Consider the following 22,043-nt stretch of genomic DNA (forward strand, 5'->3'; position numbering starts at 1 on the left):
CATTCACCAAATGAAATTGTATACAATTTAGCAACTCAAATAGGCACGAGACAACGTCTTATAGTTTGCACCCTACACTCTGCAATTCATACATTTTAGCGGACATAATACATATTTGAATTATCAACAACTAAAAAATCATGTACGAGAATTTATTGGTATTTCTGCAATTTTACTCTATGAGATAAATTATTTACAATAATAAGAACATCACTAATTAGACATGATCACAGCTTCTTATATACCACATAATATGTGGTATATGCTAGTCTATTGCTATTATGCTAATATGTGCCAGCATAGCTCAGTTCTCCATATATTGAACTTTGAAGTTTCAAATTGCAGTGCTTAAGAATTTTTTATTGAGCTATTATTTATCATATTAATACTATAATCGAGCTAACTATTTTTTTAATCATAATATTATTCAAGTATGTTATAAAATGTATAAATTGTTATTATATTACTCATATATCATTTTAATTTTAGAATTTAGTTACTGTTGGCATATTATATCAATTTTACTAAGAAACAATTTTAATATACTTAATATACTTCTCTACAAAAAAACTATTCACTGATTTTTACTCAAACAAATCTTCAATTCATATTTGATAATTTGTTCTACGAGTATCATAATAATATATATCATCATATATATTTAATTAAAAAAATGATGTTTAATTATGAATATTGACAAAATAAAATTTGTATTTTTTATTAATTTTTATCAAATCACCAATAATCAATTCAATTTATTTACCCATGTTCTATTCAAAATAGTTTTACATAGTTTTCAAATCCTCTTCAAAATTTTGAACTCTAATATTTTCCCATATAGCTAATCCAATGGACAGGCGATGTTGAATATTTATCATTCAATTTGTTAGTTAATATATAGATAATTAATGAATTCTAAATTTTTTTTATAATAAAGTACATAAAACTTTTAATATCTTCAACAATTAATCTATAATATTAAAGTTTCTATAATATTTATATAATATTAACGAAAATATTACATTATGTTTATAATCTTAACATAATATTAATACTTAACATAATACTTCCGCCATATTGTATTGAACACATACAATATGGGAGAAAAAATGAATTAAATCCCTTCTCTGAAACCAAACATACCGATTCGACTGCAGATTACCGGTTTTTGCTTTGGCGTTGTGTTGGTTGTACGTTCTTTGCATGTTCATTCATGACAATGTTTTGTATCTGCAATTTTATTCAATTGAGTGATTATCTACAATATCTACGAAATATTTTATTTTTGTTTATGACTCAGTTGATTTTGCTGAAAGCAAAGTTTGGAACTGCTACTTGAAAAAACAAAATACTGAACCAAAATAAATAATGTGTAAATTATAATATATAAACTATTAATTTATTAATTATAACTATATATTATTATTATTTCTAATTATTAATTATATATTATTAATTATAGAGTTATAATTATATATGTAAGTATTAATTGCATAAAATTATAAATATAATTATATAAAATTATTCTAAAATATATGTACATAAGTATGTATGTATGTGCCTATATCTCAACTAAGTACAAAAATAAAAATAAATCAACCTTCAAAAAAAAAGACCTATTGTGATCTCTGCCGAAAATATTAATACTGAGTTTTTTTCGAGTTTTCGCTGTAAATGGAAAGGATCAACAGCCAAAACAAAAGATCTATTTTATTAATATTCACCTATAAATGTATGTATATTTTCTTAACTGGTAATATACGTACCATATTGATACTCCAATCAAGAAAAGGTTGCTATTCAATTGTCAAATATAGTGTTATATTATATACTTATGTTATATATGTATGTATATATGAAAAGTATCTAATATTTAACTGCAGTTTTACTGTGGTACCAACAAATGATTCAGACTTTCATAAACCAGTTTTTAAGAAATATTTTCACTTGAAGGAGATAAAATTTTCCTTATAATAATCTTTATTAAAAGGAACACCTTTATTTCGGACTACGTAGCCAATTGAGAATTAAAGCCTTCTCCTGACAAACAAAAATCACGCTCCACAAGTCTTTAGTCACGAATATGCTGCTATATGATTCAGAAGCTTAAACAATTACCAACAGCGATGAGAAGATGTTAGAAGCATTCAAGAATTCTTCAGAAGATTTGTAGTCCTTTACACATTGACAATGAGTATCAAATTATTTGAAACGATAAACTGTATGAGCTGTACCTTGATATTGGCATAATTAAGCGCATAAAAATTCATAGATTTCACTATCTTAGTCATGTCGTACGAATGGAATAAAATTATTCTTTCTGCCAGAAAAATATTTGATTCGGTACCCGCTGTTAGAAAACATGGTAGAAGACGTTCGCTCGGTGAACGTTCGGTGAAAGGACCAATATAAAGGCACTCGGTACTATCAACTGCAGTCACTAATCGGGCAACCTAATGCTACTGTTCGTAGCCTGGGACGACACGCGTATATTAATCGAAAAAAAATATCAATGATTTAAATTTTGAAGTAAATTATAGCACCATTTTCCAAATAGCTGGTTTGTTTCCATGTCGCACTCATATAAAATTGTCTTATCTCAGAGTCCATAAAAGCTCGGAAAATTATGGTTTTAGTAACCTCCGTCTTCGCTGCTCTTTTTGAACACAATTGAGGTCTTTCGACATCATTTGTGTAACGTGTTTCATACCGAAAATATTTAGCCAACTTAAATCACCTTCTTGATTTGGTCGATAGTTTTATTGAAGACCAGTTATAATAATGTAAATCAAGTATATACTACATTTTAGAAAGAAATCATTTAAATGGCTAAAAACAGTTAAAAAAGGTGGTGATATAGCTGATTTAGAGAAATACAAAAATGTAAACAGAGAATACAAAAAGCTGTGTGATGAGAAAAGGAAGTCATATTTCAATGAAATGGCAATGTCGATATCCCAAGCAGCTGATAGTAAATCATTTTGGAGTGGAGTTAAAAAAATAAATCGTGCAGATTACATAAAAGGAATTAAAGTGGACGCCGAAGCTTTGGCGGCACATTTTAAAAACCAGTTAAATAGCAATATAGTAAGCAAGTCTTTCAGTTATGCCCTGCCGTATGTAATAAATGAAGCGTTAGATGCTCCAATAAAGATTCAAGAGGTCTATGCAGTGCTCCAGAATTTAAAAAATAACAAAGCCGCAGGTGAAAACAGAATTCCAGCTGAGTTTTTAAAATATGCCACGCCACAATTTATAGAGCATATGGCTGAATCATACAATTATATATTTGAAAATGCAGCCCCACCAGATAGTTACAAAAAAGCCATAACATTTCCCCTATTTAAAAAAGGTGACCCAAATAATGTAGCAAATTATAGAGGAATAGCATTTCTTAATACATCAGCTAAAGTCTTTACAACACTCCTGTATAACAAAATTAAAAATTGGGTTGATCAAAACAACATATTAAGCGAATTTCAAGCTGGATTTCGAAAAGGTTACTCCACGGTAGATAATATTTTCGTCATCACTAGTGTAGCGCAAGAGTTTATTGCAAAAAGCAAGAAGTTATATGTTTTTTACGTAGATCTTAAAGCTGCTTTCGATACAATACAAAGAAACGTACTATTTTACAAACTAAGCCAGCTGGGTCTTTCAACAAAAATTTTGAAAATGCTGCAAAGTCTATACTGCAACAATGAGTCAACAGTATGGGACGGAAGAAGTACATCGAGATGGTTCCAAACGTGTACCGGAGTGAGGCAAGGTTGTGTCTTAAGCCCTATATTGTTTGCACTGTTCGTTGATGACTTAAGTAAATTTCTTTCTGGTGGTGTTACGATTGCCAATATGTGCCTAAAAGTACTATTATATGCTGATGATATTGTGTTGTTTGCAGATTCTCCAATAATGTTACAAAATATGATAGATGAATTAAATAGATATTGCAACTTATGGGGACTATCTATAAATACAGACAAATCAAAAGTGATGGTATTTAGGAAACATGCTAGAAGATTGAGAAATGATGAAAAATGGTACCTTAACGATGATCAATTAGAAGTGGTTAATAATTATAAATATTTAGGAATAAATATGAAATATAACGCAAAATTCGATAACCACTTGAACGAGAAGTTAAAGGAAGCTAAATTGGCTATTAATTGTACCTGGATAAATGTCTTAGGAAATCCGAAAGTCTCACTGCCCGTAAAATACAAAGTTTTTGAAGCCACAGTTAAGTCAGTTCTAAATTATGCAGCGCAAATCTGGGGTGTTGATAAATATGACGCAGTAGAAAAATTGCAGACATTTTATATAAAGAGAACGTTTCGTTTGCCGAAAAATACCCCAAATTATATGGTGCATTTAGAAACTGGTCTACCGACGCTATATACCCAAACATTAAAATTGCACTTTGATTACATCAATGGTGTTAGGAATTTGCCAGATAATAGGATTCAAAAAACATTAGCGCAGTACCTAATAAATGAAAAAACATTATTTTTTGAAAAATGGTCAAATCTGGCATCCGAGTTAAATATAACTAATGATTTGAGTATTAATGAAAACTGGAAAATGTGGCAAAAAAATATAATAACGAAACTAAGTATTGAAGAACGTAGAAATTTTGTAGAAACGGCAAGAAACAGTATATCGAGAGATGCATATAGTAAGTTGAATTATGATCTAGGTGTCAATAATTACTTTCACGAGCAATATGACCTAGAAACAATAAGGACAATCTTCAAAACCCGCGGCGAGTAGGTGAATGCCCAATTTTTAAAGAACATAGATTGCTGTACTTCGGTAAACCCGCGCTCGATGTCAATGAAACCATACGATTACTGAATGGCCCCAACTGGAGATTGTTAACGGCGTTTATTAAAACTACTTTTAAATATAGGCAAAATATTATTAATGAAGATTTTTAAATTAACTTATATAAAATCTATTATTTTTGTTAAAGTAATTTAATTTAACTTTTACGTTGTATTGAGATCATAAGTAAGAATATCTTTTTAATATTTATAAAAATTGGATTAATTAGTTGTTAGTTAATTAGCTATTAAATTAATCTAAACTTCCGGCAGACGGCTAAAATGCCATAGCTGTAAGCTTTATATATATTTATTATAATTATATGTATTATAATTATTATATAACTTCGATGTAATATAATAACTTTAAAATGAAGTAAAAATAAAGCTACTACTACTACTACTACTACATTTTAGATTTCTTGACATGCTGTAGCAAACACAACATGCAGTTGCAGTTTTCATAGTAGGTTCTCTGTAATATATTCAATGGTTCTCCTTCGGGATTAAATTTAAATCTTAATATTTAAGGCTCAATTTACTAAACAATATGTTGGTTTCAATTAATTTTTCAACTCTGGATAATGCAGAATATTTTAAAAAATAGTTGCAAAAATAATTGATGCCAATATACTGTTTAATAAATTGAGCTTAAAACTCAAGCTATATCGGCGCATAGCGTAGTGAAATCGTTTCTCAGACTAATGATTTTTACAATAATCAGTTTTCAAACGTGCGGCGCCATAGATAACATAATAGGGGCTATTATGTTATCATTCAATTAAGGATAAGGTATTTATATTTGTTCTATTCAAATACGATATTAGCAGAATTATAAGATTGTTTTTTTCAAGACTTATTGGAATAATGTATTTAAAGTAAAAATGTCTTTTCTACATATTTTTTGGAGATAATTGAATATATTTTTAAGAACTGAAACTATTAAGCACTAATACTTTTTTACGTGACGTCAATGTTTTATATTTACAGTGTAGTTGCGGTATGAAATTGAGATGCAAATACAATAACAAAATGATATCGAAATATTTTGGCGAAAGAAATGAAGAGGTATAAAGGTTGGTTGTTATTTAAAACATGATTTAGGGTCATTAAATTCCCATTACTACTTGTATGCACCAGAAACCACCATGAGGTTCTGTGGAAAAATACATGAAGAAAAGTGCTTGCAAATTGTAATATTCTTTTTCATTGGATTTTGCTTCCAATGCCTGCTCATGCGACGGAAATTCCCCTTTTCGGTTTATTTACCCAAAATACTCTTTCAGCCGTCTGACGCCACTACTACGATATCGGTTTTATACTAAATTACTTATGGTAATGGTGTCGAATGCTGGTTGAACGAGCTCCTGCCAATTTCGTATCTATCAATTTTGCATAACATGCCGTCTGTGTTCTGTCGATATTTCCTAAATTTGACTATCTTAATTGCCTTTTTCTTTCCTGCGACTTGAATTATTTTCAAAGTGATAAATTACGACATGAGTGCGTCTGAACTCAGCGACATTTTACAGAAGGTATTTATTCTGCTGTGTTTTCTGGTGATAAAAGAATTATAATCATTCAATGAAATTTTCATTGAAAATCATTTGGTGAAAAAAATATAATTGCAATCAAATAAATTTAATTTTAAAGTAAATTTTCAAATAAAAGTGCATATATCGAAGAAGAAAATGGTTTTGATATTGAAAATGGAAATGCAAATAACAGAAGACTGAACTGGTATGAGTTGAAATTAAACCATTCATTTATTTTAATAATAAGTATGAACAGACACTATTCTTTAAAATTTCTATAAGACCCGCATGCAAGAAATAAAGATACTTAAAAACTTCCAAGAAGTAAACGTGAAACGCCTTCATACTAACTGAAAACTTCAACCACGAACTTTGAATTCGGTATTAAATGGCGAAATTATCCAGAAAATAATTAATTCAAAATACTAAAAATCAGTGAAAGTATGTGCTTTCAACAAGAAGAAGAATAATTAATTTTAATTGATCTTTCTAGAATGCAATGAAAAATTGTTCATAATATATTGTAAGGATAGTAGATCACTAATAAATGCGCCAACTGTTTTGTTTTGGAAACAGTATAACACGTCTACTGTACCTGCCCAGCTCTAGTCAGAAGTAGAGTGAACTTTTTAGACAATAATGTTTTTAGCTCTCTTCTAAAAGAGCAGCGCTAATGGATTCGTAATCAATAAACAGTTCAGATTCCGTCTTAGGTAGTGACATCACAATGAACAAATTGGTTGATCAATTAAACTAATTGCCACTGATAAACTGATAAAAATGAAAGTATCGAGAACAGTATCTCAAATATAAATACTTAAATAAATTGGGTAAAACTCCTTTTTAAAAGAATATCGTAAAGATACTACAACACTAAGCCCTTTTTTGTATGAATCACTAAATCAATGATATCAGACAATAACCAAGTATTACTTTCTAAATTACCTGAACGATAATTACAGATAATTAATTTCTGATATTATTATTTTGGAACAATATGGAGTCAAAAAAAAATGAAGGGCAAAGTTAGCAAACTGAAATTAATCAACTTAGTAACTCATAAAATATTAAATCCGTAAATGAATTACTAGAATAAAGTAATACTACATTGTGACCGAAAAGTTTTCGGAAATTCTCATTTAAAATTCGCGCGCTGTATATTTTTCGATATTTTAAGTTTATGTAGTTTGGCAGCACTGTCCTTAATTACTATGCCAAAAATGAGCGCGATCTGTCAGACAGTTCGTTTACGGCAGCTGTTGAAACCAGTTCCCCTCAGTAGTGCGTTGCGAAAAAACAATGGAAAAAAATATTGAACAAAGAGTTTGCATCAAATTTTGTGTTTCGAACGAAATTTCGTGTGCAGAATCGTTGCGAATGCTACAAAAGGCTTATGGGTAATCAGTTTTATCGAAAACTCAAGTTTATGAGTGGTACAAAGCCTTTCAGGACGGTCGTACGACCGTCGAAGACATGCCGCGTTCTGGACGACCTTCGGCCTCTACCACCGACGAAAACATTGAAAAGGCAAAGGAAATCGTGTTCCAAAATCCTCATGTGAGTGTTAGAGAGATAGCACGAGAGCTAGGCATCGGTCGTGAGAGCTATCCGCCGTAAACGGCCTCAATTGTGGAAGGATAATTCATGGATTTTTCATGACGATAATGCTCCCTCGCACCGAGCCAACATTATCAACGATTTTAAGGCCAAACATTCAATAAATACCATCAAACAGCCACCGTATTCACCTGATCTTGCACCGTGTGACTTTTTCCTGTTTCCCAAACTCAAATTACCACTCAGAGGAACGCGTTTTGAATCCATAGAAGACGAAAAACAGAATTCGCAGAGGGAACTCAAAGCCATACCGGAAAGCGCCTATAAAAAATGTTTTGATGATTGGAAGAAACGTTGGCATTTGTGTATCGCTTCTAATGGAGCATATTTTGAAGGAGATAAAATAAATATTGATGAAGATTAAGAATTTTGCGTTTTATTTAAAATTTCCGGAAACTTTTCGGTCACAATGTATATAGCATGGTCGCTGTATGTAACAATAATTTTTAAGTAACTACGTTTATAATGATGGAGAACATCTCCGTTTAACACCTTTGTATATATAATGTGATTTGAAGAGATATAAGCATATCTCACCCTTAAGGAATTCCTAATAATTACAGAACACTTTTTGGCACAGTTGGCTCTTATTATAACATAAATAAATATTTATCATACAAACAGTATTATGTCGTTTAGTATTGATTAATGTATTATTACTATTACAATTATTTATAAAAAGAATTATTTATAATATATTTTCTGAAAATTTAATAAAAAATTGATTTCATTTACTACACTTTCAACTCAATTTCGTATTTCTTGAGTCCACAAAACTTACTTCGAAAATTGCTAAACTGACCATAAAACTAATTGTTATTTTCGGAAATTTAATTAACCTAACTTTTCATTGCAAAACTGTTTCTCACAAAAATTCACGTCTTCCGAGAAAAATGTTGACCTAAGACCGAAAAAAAAGGATAAAAAGGTCCTATTTGTTTCTCCACTTTAGACGGCAATGTTTAAACTTTTTAATTAGATATTTTATGAGGCAAAAGTTAAATTTACCCATTTTAAAGAGTTAAAATCATAAACACAAGTCGTTCGAAGGATTGAGTTCATTTATATTGAGTAATACTTCATAACCTCTTACTTAATTTATTAAGCATTGAACAATTGTGTAAGAAGCACTAAACAAATAAAAATTCTTGACATACATCACTTAGAGAAATAATATATGTACACTAATATGAGAAGGAAGTCCAATATAAATTCTTTTTATATTATTAAATGTAGAAATAGGTATAATCGCGAAACAAAAAATTATTATATAAATTATTATTATAAATTATTAGCCTATATATACATACAATTTTAGAATAATACAAGTATTACTAACAACAATGATATAAGCGTTTGCCTTCCTTTAATGAGCATAGGACGTAAAACGTTATTTAGATAAGGGATTTTGCAATCGAGCTACCAACCTAAAGTAGCCTGTTTCATGTCAACTGGAGATGCACTGGTTTACAATACGTTAGACACCTATGAAACACATTAATTAAGCGATTCTTTACTGTTAATCAGACGACCGCCTGCAATTGCACTTTTAAGTGAACAAATGTTGATTGATTGAGTGCTAGATTGGATATAACGACTAAATAGTGGATACGAGTTCAGTTGATTTTAGTTTTTTATAATTCTTATATCGGTTGTATATCTAAATATAGTTCCAATTGGTAGCGGAACTCGCGTATGATTCTGAAAGTGTGATACTACAATAATACAATGACACTACAATTTATATAGGACACCTTCCTTAACTTAGGAAAGTTAAAGAAAACACCATTATTTTTAATCAAAGCATCATTTGATCGTTTTAATAAAGCAAGCACTGTGATTAATGACTATACCAGTTAGATCGGGCTGGCATTTGGGAACGGGATATGTCTTATGAAGCATACAATTGAATACAACTTTCCTCTTCTTTCACTAACACGCACATTGATTGATAAGCGAGGCTAATCAGCTTCTAAAACTTTAATCTGACTGACTCACTTTAACTTTATTTTATAGATCATTCATTCATTCAAGTCCACTTCTGGATTCTCAGGAAGATATGCTGATTGCAGGTCCGTCATCAACTAAAAGACAAATAAATGATATGACTTCTTAGCCTAGTTAAAGCCTAGTGTGGGGTAGTGATAAGCCCCCCACCCATTATAGAGTAAAAGTGCGTAATAGCACTAACTCAAGAACAAGAAGAAGAAGATTATAGATCATTCATTTAAAAACATTTTTCATGTGATAATGTTGATCATCTTTATGTTTAAGTAAGAGATTAGAAACATTCTTTGAAACAACGTGATAAAAATTATTAAAAGTAGATCTGTGATTATTAATATTGTAATTTTGTCTTCCTTTTATAAATAAAAACAAAACGAAAATAGTTTTTTTTTTATTCATAAATTCTTAATTTAAATTAAATTAAAATTATTCATAAAATAAAATTCTTTTATTTTACTTGACATAGTAAAACTAAATTTTATATAATTGGAAACAAATTATTATAAACTCGATTGTCAAAAAAAAAAAAATTACTTGTAATAAAAATCTAACTAATATAGATTCACCAAAATTTAATTATATAAGTTACACTTTCCTGGTTCCGTGTGTTATTGGAAGTAAATGGACAAACATGATAAAAACATAAAGCTAACCACAAGCCAACTTTTGGAAACAGTCCGAATAAAGCTAGACAGGCTCTCCCATAACAATTTGTAAGTTAGAATTGTGTACCTATTCTGAATTCAATAATTCAATTTTTTTTTGTGATATAGTTATAATCATTCTACTTCCAAAACTTCGGTGGATGATTATGATCCTAACAAATACCCGATTCATGTGAGTGCAAAAGCTCAATCAAACCTACCACGTGGGCATCTACAGCAAAATAAAAAAACACATCCACCGCAAAAACTGTTAAATGATAATACCAAAAAGAATAAAGTCAAAACAGACTCTCGGAGAAAAGATTCTAAATATGGAACCGTTACAGAGAAGCGAAATAAAAGTAAAGGTCGTGTAAAGTATGCTCTTCCAACCGAAATTAAAACTTTAGTGAAAGCATCCGACATGCTTTTGCAATCATCGCAATCTGATATTAATGTCCAAAAGAAACAATCGGAAGTACAGTCAAAGGAGGTGCGCTTAAAAAAAGATGACATGTTATCAACTTCTATAAGTTCACATTTCTCTACACGACCAAGGAAGAAATATGATTTTCCAAAATATGATGCAATAACTAGTCACATGCTTAAAAAAGCACCTAAAAAGAATGTTGAAAAAGTATCAACTTTATCTAATCAGCAAAAACCACAAATACTAAATATTTCTTCTCAAAGTGTCAACGACACTGTTTTTAAAAGAGATTCAATTAACAGTACCTTGCAAACATTTCTAACCAGACCACTCAATACTCAAGAAATACCAGAAATGCAAATTGATTTGGAAAATAATTATAAGCTCATGCAGCGAGTTAGTCTTAAGTTGGAGTCAATAGATTTCACTTCACTAAGGAATCAAGTCAGGGGCATAAATTTAAATACCATAGAAATGAAAATTGAAGATCCAATAAAAATTATAAAGCAGAAAGAGAGAAATTTAAAGGATGTTCCCGACTTAAATAATTTTCATGATGTATGCAATGTTCTAAGTTGTATGGAAAGATGTCCACGTTACCGTCTACCAAAATAATAATTTAGAACTTATCGTTTATTTTTTAATCTATTATATGTGTTTGTATACAAAATTTGAGAAGAACAATATTACTATATTTTTAAACAGCCGTAAGATGATACGAATCATTCTTTTGATATTCTATATTATTAATGAAAATTGTAACTGTTATTGTTTTCTAAAAAAAAAAGAAAATTCTCTAAAACAATAAATTCAAAAACATAAACATTTATGGGTATCAATTAGCTCCTTATGAACCAAGCATAAAGCCTATACATAATAAAAATTCGTTCAGCCGGGTTTTGCCCTGACACAGAATGTATTTTCAAGCGCCTCTTTTACATGCGCGCCGTTCCCAAACTCGTAGATCAAGTTCGGTTAGTGCTCTCTCAAGTTGGTCACTCTACCGTTGACACGATCTACCTCTAAACCTTATTTCTTCAACTACTGCTTCAAATATCTTTTTTGCTGGATCATATTTTCCCGATATAACCAAGCCAACGAAGCCGCTGGATGTTAGTTCGCTGAATGATATCAGTGTCGTGATAAAGTTTGTACAGCTCGTGGTTCATGCGGATGCGGTAGTCGTCGCCAACTCGTAGAGGACCAACAATTTTAAGAAAAAAAAATATACCTTATTTGAAAGTCAATTTTATTTATAGATTAATGTTAGCGTCATCAAAATCATGCGTGACGTTTTGGGGAATATAGTTCATGAGTCACAAAAACTCACTCAGATCGCATTCTCACAAGTAGATGGTAACTGAAGCTGATGTCAGAGCTCCATTTGAGTAGAACATCTTTGAGATAAATTATTAACATTTCATTTAATTTAAAATAAAAACCCCGAGGTAATTAATAATATAATATAATATTTTATAATACAGCATTGTAATCCGTTATTAAGCACAAATTCCGTTCTGGTTTAAACGACATAAAATTTACATTTGTATATATTAAATAAATATAAATGCATTTGTATGTAATACTTTTGTTAATGTAATATATATAAAAGCATTTTCAACCAAAGTATGCATTAAAAATAAAATAATTTTGACAAAACTGTATTATTATAATTCAATGTTAAAACTTCTGTTTCACAAAATACTTAAAAAAATTTTTTGTTTAAATTACTACACATTTAATCCTTCACAAACGGTGATTTAATATTCATCTCTACTCTGAGGGAGGCTTTGATATTTTTATACCATAATAGCTAAAAGTCTAATTACTAGGAACTCTTTGGAAACTATATTAACGTAAGTAAAGTATTCACATCAGAAAATTTGTTCTGCTTCAACGAAATCATCTTCCAAATATAATGTGGATATTAATATCGAAAAAAAAATTATTTCTTGTTAAATATTAGACCTTGAAGATCTATTATTATTAAGACTTTTAAGAATTGACATAAACTTATTCAACGATATCATCAATTTGTGAATTATTATTATTTAATTACTTAATAAAAGCAATTGTTTATTTAACGATCTTAAGGATGGAAGGCCATGTTGATATTGAAACAACCCACCTACTAGAAGCCGTTTGTTTAAAACTGGAAAAGTTGCTTGTACTTGGAGATATAGATGCAAAAGAAACGTAAGTTAATAAAGTAAAACATTGGTATAAATTTGAATAACATATTCTAATTTAATTAGTGAAAATTCGAAAAATATGGAATGCTCAGATTTGTCCCCTAAACAGCTATACAAGTTCTCATCGAGAACGGATAAGGAGTGTGAAGAGGAGGGAGTGCAATCACCTTCCGTTCAATCCATGATTAATTTAACTTCAAGCAGCCACGATATGAGTCCTGGGACGATTCCTATATCTGGCAAGGGAATCAATATAGGCACTCAAACTTCTAATAAAAATAAAAACAAGAACAAGCGGTCTGGAAAAAAATCTTTACCTACAGCTACAAAATCTAAGTATGGTAAGGCTAACGACAAACCCCGCTAAGGTTGATGAAACTAAAACAATTTCATATTTTTATACAGACTGTAAAATTAGATATGAATTACTATAGTTTAATCTTTTAATATTTTTTTTAAATCAAATAAATTAAAACAAACGCTTTAATTAAAACTAATTCTAACTACAAATTTTTGACCGCATATCTCACTTAGGTTATGGCGGTTATCTTATGAATACAGATTGGACATATGACAAAATTGTGCAACCTAAAATACGATCTTATTAATGTTGTGAACATCTTTTATATATAACATATATTTGTTATAAATTACAAATATAGTTACAGACTACAGTTTATTTTATTTTATTTATTTATGGTTAGCTAAAATAAGTTTAATACTCTCTACTAACGGCAAGGTTTCTTCATAACCGCTCTCCACGCCTTGACTGTATTAATATTTATCACTTCATCAGACTAAGCAATAATTAACCTTAAATTAACAGGTAAGCCTGTTCGTTTTCGTGAATAGTTTCAGGGCTCAATCCTTTATTTATTTTTTGATCGGATCAATCTTGAGGTCTCTGAAATTGTCATTCGTCCTAATGTACCACGGGACCTTGAAAAGTCCTCTTAGAGTCTGGCTTTGTGCAATATCCAGCTGGCGAATAGTACTGTTTGAGGCTTTGCTAAATACTACACACATATATAGAAATGTCGGCCTAATTATTTACTTACATATATATCAGCTTCCTTTTTTTAGCATTAAGATTGTCATTTTTTAATAGCGGTTGAAGGTGAAGATCTAAAGAGATTCTTAGTGCTGCTATATACAAACAGATATTTGAATAAATTATACAATGTTTAACTTTGATTTAATTATTTTAATTATTTAATTACTGCAATTAATAATTAAAATATAAAAAATAAATAATAATGTTATATTATCAGAAACCTTATTTCTCATATTGCTATATATTTATAAAAAAACAAATTTATTATTACGTTATATGATATAATTTTGTCAATTAGTGTTATTGAGCAAAAATATCTATAAATATTTTAAGAAAGCAACAACAAAAATAGATTTGGTTTAGTCTATCTTATAATTTAAACTGAACTACAAATTTTCTACCTAAACTTTGTTTTGGTTTTCTATTACTTCAATAACACTGAACTTGAACGAACAGGATTTAATATATGGGAATGTTTATTATGTTATCTTATGGGTAATAAAACACAGATAATTAGCAATCAAGGTCAAAATAGGATATTGTTTACAAACAAATTCATTGCCGTAAAGATACAGTACCTGTCATGTAGAGATCAAAATTGTATAAATAGACATGCGAACTCATCAATACGGCATTCAAACTTTGCACTTCGAGTAAAGATCACATTTGAATTATTGAAAATAATTGACCGACTTATTTAGCAATGGAGATTATGAAATCTACTGTATATTGTCTAAGAATCAATTATTCCGGAATAGTCAAAGAAATCAAGTGCGAGTCAACTTTCAATTATATGGACGTTTTACAACAAAGTAAGTATGAATACAAATATTCACATTTATTTTATTTATTATTTCAAAATTAATTAAACTATAATATTTTATTATATAAATTATAAAATTAATTCATTATTTATTTTTTTATCTTTTTTATAATTTCAGTTGTTGACGCCTTTAATATGCCTAACGATTATAAAGATGCGATAATTTTATCAACTCGATATGGAAATGTAATTAAACGGGAATTTTTTGAGCGAGTCGTTATGAAGAATTCATCAGATGGTAACATGTATTATGTTACACTGGACTTGATGAAGCATAAACCAGAGAAGTCAAAGGTCGAAAGTAGTAATGAAGTGGTGTCCTCACGTATGGAATTGAGAAATAAAAATAAACGGAAGTTGGAAATAGATGAAGATGAAACTAATGGCGCTGTACCGGTATATAGACAAAACTGCTTTATTGTGTCATTTAATGAATATACAAACGAAATTAATGGAGATCAACCTAATAATCATGGACAATTTAAAAAACGACTTTGTGTGGAAAAAAATTTTAAAATATTTAAGAATTCACTTAAACGTACTAGTTTTAATCAAAATAACCGGAAACGTGGAATTCGAATTTGATTAATAACTATTAGAATTCAATATATATTTGTGACTATGATGAAAGAAAATAGTAGTTAGATAGATTAATTATTATTTTTTAAATATCTTATTTGTTCTTAACTATAAAATTCAAATAGTGTTTATTATTGAAAAAAGCAAAAAATGTGAAATGTAAAAATTAAATTATTTATGTTCTATTATTAAAAAGTTTTTAAATAAAATTGAATTTAAAAAAAAAATTAAATAAATGTTAAAATTAAATTATTTTCTCGTATTTAAAGCAAAACCAAAACATATGAATATATTTGAATACTTGCGCCAAAAGTTCTCTATGAAAGATTTTAAAAATTCATCTCAATTATACCATATACTATTTTTTTTCGTATAAAACATTATATAGATATAAATTTTTCTGTGGTGAAAAAATCAATTGACGATCTGTCTGGTTTTAATCAAGTCCACTTATGGTATACTTTAGTTCAAAGGCGCTGTGCCAATATTCCAGAGAAATTTAATTCAATTAGTAATGTGTTATCTCGAAATTTGTAGATACTCGCAAAACTTACTCTCTGCATATTAACATATTTCAACTAAAAAATTTAAATTTCCAATCAACGAATTGAACAGTCTGTAGAAAAAAATGAAAAGAATGAAAATATATTAATGTAGCTTAAAGATATAATTTCTAAAATTATATCCTTAGAATAAAATCTAGCTGAAAATGGTATACCACATCTGCTCTCGTTTTTCAAGGCTCAAATTTTTCAAATATTCTCGAAGTTTCTAAATTAGTGATTCTATTATGAAGTCAATTATTATTATCATTCACAGATCTGTAATATAATATTGCTATGTTTTGCGTTTCGATGTTGTATGACTCCTCATTTTCCACGATAATTGTTTTTCCTTAACAAAAAAACTTAAGGGTTCCATAGCAAGACTACCCCATTTGACCGTTGCAAATATATCGAAGTTCGTATCCATTTACTTGCGACTTTAGTACATTATTAAATTTCCTATTTTCGTTGTTAGTAAAGTAGCTGCGCTATTTTTAAAACCATTTTTCTATCTAAATCAATAAATAATTTCAACTAAATTTATTTGCTAAAATGATATCCAGAATCTAACTAACTTGATGAAGTTACTTCATAGTGACAACATTCTGAATTCAAAACTGTTATTTTGCATTAGTAGCAATTCAAACCTATATTTGTGGAATGCTGAACTTATTTAAAGGTAAGGAATAATCATAAAGTACGTTTTCACATCGAGCAAATTGTGCTGTCATTTATACAAACTATCTATTTGACTTCACATAGCTAAACTCCTGTCCCAAGATTTGAACTAAATCATATCAACTAATTTACGAAATATTTGCTTCCCAAATGTCAACTCAGCAGAAATGTACCGAAAATTCCTTTTTACTTCTGCGATTGTGGAGCATTTAAAATTTCACACACGTATTATTTTTTAAAGGTCGGAGGTTCAAGGTGTGTTGACAACTCAAATAACGGCGTGAGGGTCTGTTTACGCAACTATGACCACAAAATTGACAGTTCGGTTTGGTTGGTTATTTATATTTTTATTTTTATTATGTTTCATTTGAAAAGGATTGGCATACAATTTAAATCTTTTCCTTTTTTTTTTATTTCAAAATATTTGAAATAAAAAATTACAAATAAAATGGGTTTTATTAAAATCGTTGTGGACATATTTGTTTAGAGTTTTTTTTTAGTTATTGAGCATATTGAGCATATATCATTTCCCACACAAAAAAACGATTAAGGAATCTTACTTTACGGTCTTCTACAAACTTATAAGATATAAAAATTAATTTAAATATTATTCTTGTTTTTATTTAGTTCTGTATGAATTTTTTTAAAAATTAATTTAAAAACATGACATTGATTAAATAATAAAACGTATATATTTAAATGAAACTCAAAATAGTGGAAGCACAAGCTGCATAAACATGCATCTATGCTTCATAATTCGGAAACTATGAAGTTTAACTTGTTGTAGAAGAGAATCGAATATGCGCAAGTACTGGATAAAATTGTAACTGTCTCTCTTCCCTGCTGACAATGCGCTCATGAGAGTATACTCGCATTTAAAATAATAAGAGTTTGCATAATAATATATTTAAATTAATTAAACTTCTGCCAACGATTCTCATGTTGTGACATATTTACAGAAGACAGAGCATTGCAACTGCAGATTGAGCCCTACATTTTTAGTTCAGTTTCCAACAAGATGGAGCATGAAAGTAATAATTTTTTTATTATTATATTATATGTTGTTTTATTTTTATAAAATTTCAAATATAGAATTATATTCTAGTATTTTATTTTCAATTTATTTTATATACAACAGTTATTTCTTATGTAAATCTCGCCGGCATTCTGAAATAAATTCAACATTTTCTCATAACGAAAAAAAATTAAAATAAATATAAATATTGTTTAGAATAATAATATTTTATTTGGAAAAAAAATAATTATATAAGAATTTTATATTGAGTTGCAAAAAACCCCTTAAGGAATAACAAAATTGAGTAAATTTTCAAATCCAAAAACCTTAATATTGATATAATTTGTTTTACATTTTTTGAGTTGTTACGTCGAAAATATTTTAAAGTCTATTTTGTTTTTTATGATTTTATCTTTTATTTCGATCGTATTTTTTATATATTACTATACGTACTTCGGTTAAAATTCTAAAAAAACAATACCAACTTTAATATTGATGTTATACATGTGCAGAATTATATTTTAATTATTAAAAAATTAACAAAACGTTTATACTAGTCACAGATTTATTTTAGAAGACCGTACTCATTAAACTTGTTAAAAATAATATTAACTTCATAGAAACTTAATTAGAATCTCTTAAGAAATTTTACTTTTTTCACTCACAAATGAAACTTGATTTAAATTTTATTAAATATTTCGCAATTTCATTTTATTTTTTAGCGTTAAAATTTTTTTTTATTATAATTTAATGTCAATTACACAAATTACTTATTTTACTTTATAACATCAACAAGAATAAAAAAGAAGTCGTTCGTATGCTTAACCTATCAAATTCACATCAGCCAATTTGTCGAAGTCAAATTGGTTGCATTGCAATAAAAAATAAGTTTAATAAACAAAAACCTACTCATCGTCATCATCGTCAATGATAGCAAACCGACGGCGTTTGGCAGGTCCTTCTTCGGTTGCTTTTGTCTCCACCGACTTCCTTCTTGCAATGAAGTTATCAGACTCGTTTTCGTCATCTGTGTCTTGTGCACTTTTACTATCAATATTCTCAGCATCACTTCTACTTCCACTTGACCGTTGACGTTTTTTGTTATTCTTGAGTGTACTGTCGTTATCATTAATTCCTACTGAAGTATCTTTTAAATTATGATTGCTATTATCTTCGTTTTCGTCGTTTTCCTCAGCAGCAATTAAATTCGCCGTCTTTTTATATTTGTAATCTGTGCTTTGTTGACTCGTTTCAATTTCATGTTCATCACTATCTGAATCAATGATTTGAGCTCTTCGTGAACGATTTGTGTTAACAGCTTTCTCGTTGCCATTTTCTTTAACATCATCATCACTGTTCAGTGATTCAGCTTCAGAATCACCTAATTCTAATAAGCGCTTTCGGAAATCTTCAGAATTAAAATCGAGTTCATCAATTTCTTCATCATTGTTCTTTTCTTCAGCAACCATATCCGATAATTTTAACTTATTTTTACGTTCAGTTTTTAACTGATCAAATTTATTGTCTGAGCCTTTCTTTTTATTTTCTATCTTTTTGTTTTTATTTGAATTGGGCTTCTTTGCTTTTACTTTTATAGGTTCACTAATTTCCTCATCACTGGATATATAATCATGTTTCTTTTTTCTATTTAATTTCATTTCTATTTCAGTCACCGTTTCCAAATCATCTTCAGATATCTCAACATTCTTCAATTTTGAAGTTCTTTTCTGTTTATGCTTCTTTTTCATAGGTTCTTTTTCTTCATCATCACTTTTATTAAACATTATGCTGTTCATTTTGTTTCTTAGTGTATCAAAATAGTCCTCACTTTCTTCATTATAATTTTCATCATTTCCACTTGCACTTTCCTCGCCGCTCTCCTCTTCATTATCATCTTCTTCAACTTCAACCGCTTCAACTTCGATTTCTTCTCCTGCTAGAATTTTTGTTCTTGCTTTTAAATCAGCAGAATTTAAATAAATTGGTATACGCCAATAATTTTCAATGCCTAATATCGGTGGTTGTATGCCCAAAGCAATTAGTACTTTTTGGAAATCTTTATCTTCCATCGCTTCTCTACATATCGGAAGTAACGGGACTAGTGGTATGCCATCATCTTCTTCAGCTGGTTCGTCCGTATCATCAGCAGCATCATTTAAACATTCTTTTAACCATTCTACCGCTTCCATATATTTCTCGCTATCAACTTGTTCCAAAAGAGCTCTTATTGTTCCAACATCAAGTGGAGTGCGGATGACTTTACGTTGCTTTGGTTTGGAGGGCTTCTTGTTTTTGACTTTGCGTGTTGTTTTTGTTGTTTGTTTGTTATCCAAAGATGCTATGGATTCTATTCCGTCATCTTCACTATCGCTATTTTCGTTATTTTTCTGTTTTCTCGATTTTGACTTTTTAGGTTTTGGTGGTAATATTTCGGACTTGTCAGCTATAATATGTAATTGTAACATCCTTTTGATAATTTGTTGTTTGTTTCTCCGATCAGAAAATTCTTCCAAAATACGCTGTAAACATACTGTAAAGGAAATAGTAACATAATCCTCTTAGTAGTATAAAAGTAGTATATTAAAAATTTTTTACCTTCTTCTGTTCTATATTGATCATACAAACTTCTCAATTCCTCATCCTCTTCAGGTCTCCAAAGATTTTTTTTCGCTGCTGCATTTGCTGTCGTGCGTTTTGTTGGAGCTTTAAATTGTAAATCCATATCCTTTAGTTTCTTTAGTATGGCACGTCGTGTGCGTGTCTTGTCAACTATGTTATCCAAAATCCAATCAATCACATCTGGAAACACAAAATTAGTTTCAAGTTTATTAAGAGCAATTGAAAGCAAATACTTCAGAAATGTAAAAGGGAAGTGTTAATCAAGTAGATTGATTGAGTGACGAGACAATTGAGTATTATAACCTAATGTGCCAAAGTGCACGGGTTGACCATTTTTTCCATAGAGAGAAATAGTTTGCAGAAATTTTAAATGGTGACAATTGATTTATTTCTATTATATTTTATTATATTAAATAGATTTTTTTTCAAAATTTTAATACAATTAAAAATATTTTTAATTAAAAATCTGAACTCTATTGTTGTGCATTAAGTTATAGTGAGAAAAATATAAAAATATATGTTTATATGTTTTTGTATATATTAAATGTTTCATTTGAGTCTTAGACTGTATGTTTTAGAATATGAGACTTAAATATTTCATGACACCTAAGAGAGTTAATTTTCCATTCCTACATTCGATTCATCAACTATCTTGGTTAAGTGAATTTAATCTTAACTAAGAGATTTACTACACTTTGTCGTCATATTATGTATATTTAACAATAACTAAGCAGTCATTGTAAAGTGATAAGAATTGGTATTACACTAATTTAACTCTTAACTGAGATAGTATTGCCACGTTTTCTTATTAAATGTTTATTAAGCTTATTCTTATTAAATGTTTATTAATTATAATGCTATTCTAGTTAATATTTAAAATTTAAAATATTTAAATATTAAAAATTTAAAATATTTAAAATTTAAAATTTATTTGCAAACATATATTGGTTTACCGTATTGAATACAGCAAATATTAACTGAGATACAGAGTGCCTGGAAATTACCTGTCCAAAAATGAAAAAAAAATGTTGTGTTAACTTGAGATAAGAATTGATACTTAAATTAATTTATATAATGTAACCAATTTCGAGATATAGACTTTATAACTGAAGATCTTTTACGAGTAGACGTTTTACTTGATTTTGTTAAAATATTACTATAATTTAATATAGTTTAAAGCCTGATAGTTACTGTCTTATATATATGGACAATTAATCCAAAGATACTTTTCAAATATGAAAGATAACTGATGCTAAATATTTGACGGTATTAAAATAAATATGTAAATAGTTGTTAAATTATTCATTTAATTAATTTAAAAGAATTTTCAAAAAAAAGTCCAAACAAATTATATACAGACTATAAACTAATTAAACAGAAATTCAAATATTTTCTAACCCCACTGATGATGAGTACGTAGCGATACTCGAAACAGCGTTGCATGGTTAGCTAAATTTATATAAATTAACTAAATTTTTGTTC

The 22,043-nt window shown here is 28.9% G+C and overlaps 3 protein-coding genes across 3 annotated transcripts in view; 2 read left to right on the forward strand and 1 right to left on the reverse strand.

The window, feature by feature from the left end:
* Positions 1-10,512: 10,512 nt before the first annotated feature.
* Positions 10,513-11,812, forward strand: LOC119681647. Its single transcript, XM_038094897.1, has 2 exons — positions 10,513-10,695; positions 10,756-11,812. The coding sequence occupies exons 1-2, from the start codon at positions 10,604-10,606 to the stop codon at positions 11,669-11,671; spliced, it is 1,008 nt and encodes a 335-aa protein (XP_037950825.1). The 5' UTR covers positions 10,513-10,603; the 3' UTR covers positions 11,672-11,812.
* A 945-nt stretch (positions 11,813-12,757) lies between these two features.
* On the forward strand, positions 12,758-13,745 carry LOC119683854. Its single transcript, XM_038097722.1, has 3 exons — positions 12,758-12,912; positions 13,151-13,252; positions 13,312-13,745. The coding sequence occupies exons 2-3, from the start codon at positions 13,152-13,154 to the stop codon at positions 13,613-13,615; spliced, it is 405 nt and encodes a 134-aa protein (XP_037953650.1). The 5' UTR covers positions 12,758-12,912; position 13,151; the 3' UTR covers positions 13,616-13,745.
* A 4,933-nt stretch (positions 13,746-18,678) lies between these two features.
* Positions 18,679-22,043, reverse strand: part of LOC119677436 (protein timeless homolog) — a 110,535-nt gene continuing 107,170 nt past the window's right edge. Inside the window, exons 17-18 of the mRNA XM_038088777.1 lie at positions 20,538-20,741; positions 18,679-20,472 (exon numbers count right to left, since the gene is read on the reverse strand). Of these exons, the coding sequence (XP_037944705.1) occupies positions 18,848-20,472; positions 20,538-20,741 (1,829 nt within the window). The 3' untranslated portion in view covers positions 18,679-18,847. The remainder of the gene's footprint in view (positions 20,473-20,537; positions 20,742-22,043) is intronic.

The sequence above is a fragment of the Teleopsis dalmanni genome, chromosome 2 (assembly GCF_002237135.1).
Source record: "Teleopsis dalmanni isolate 2A chromosome 2, ASM223713v2, whole genome shotgun sequence".
Taxonomy (NCBI): domain Eukaryota; kingdom Metazoa; phylum Arthropoda; class Insecta; order Diptera; family Diopsidae; genus Teleopsis; species Teleopsis dalmanni.

Coding starts and splice junctions, on each gene's coding strand:
- LOC119681647 (XM_038094897.1), top strand. CDS start 10,604: ATGGACAAACATGATAAAAACATAAAGCTAACCACAAGCCAACTTTTG. Junction 10,696..10,755: donor AGGCTCTCCCATAACAATTT/GTAAGTTAGAAT, acceptor TTTGTGATATAG/TTATAATCATTCTACTTCCA.
- LOC119683854 (XM_038097722.1), top strand. CDS start 13,152: ATGGAAGGCCATGTTGATATTGAAACAACCCACCTACTAGAAGCCGTT. Junction 13,253..13,311: donor GATATAGATGCAAAAGAAAC/GTAAGTTAATAA, acceptor TAATTTAATTAG/TGAAAATTCGAAAAATATGG.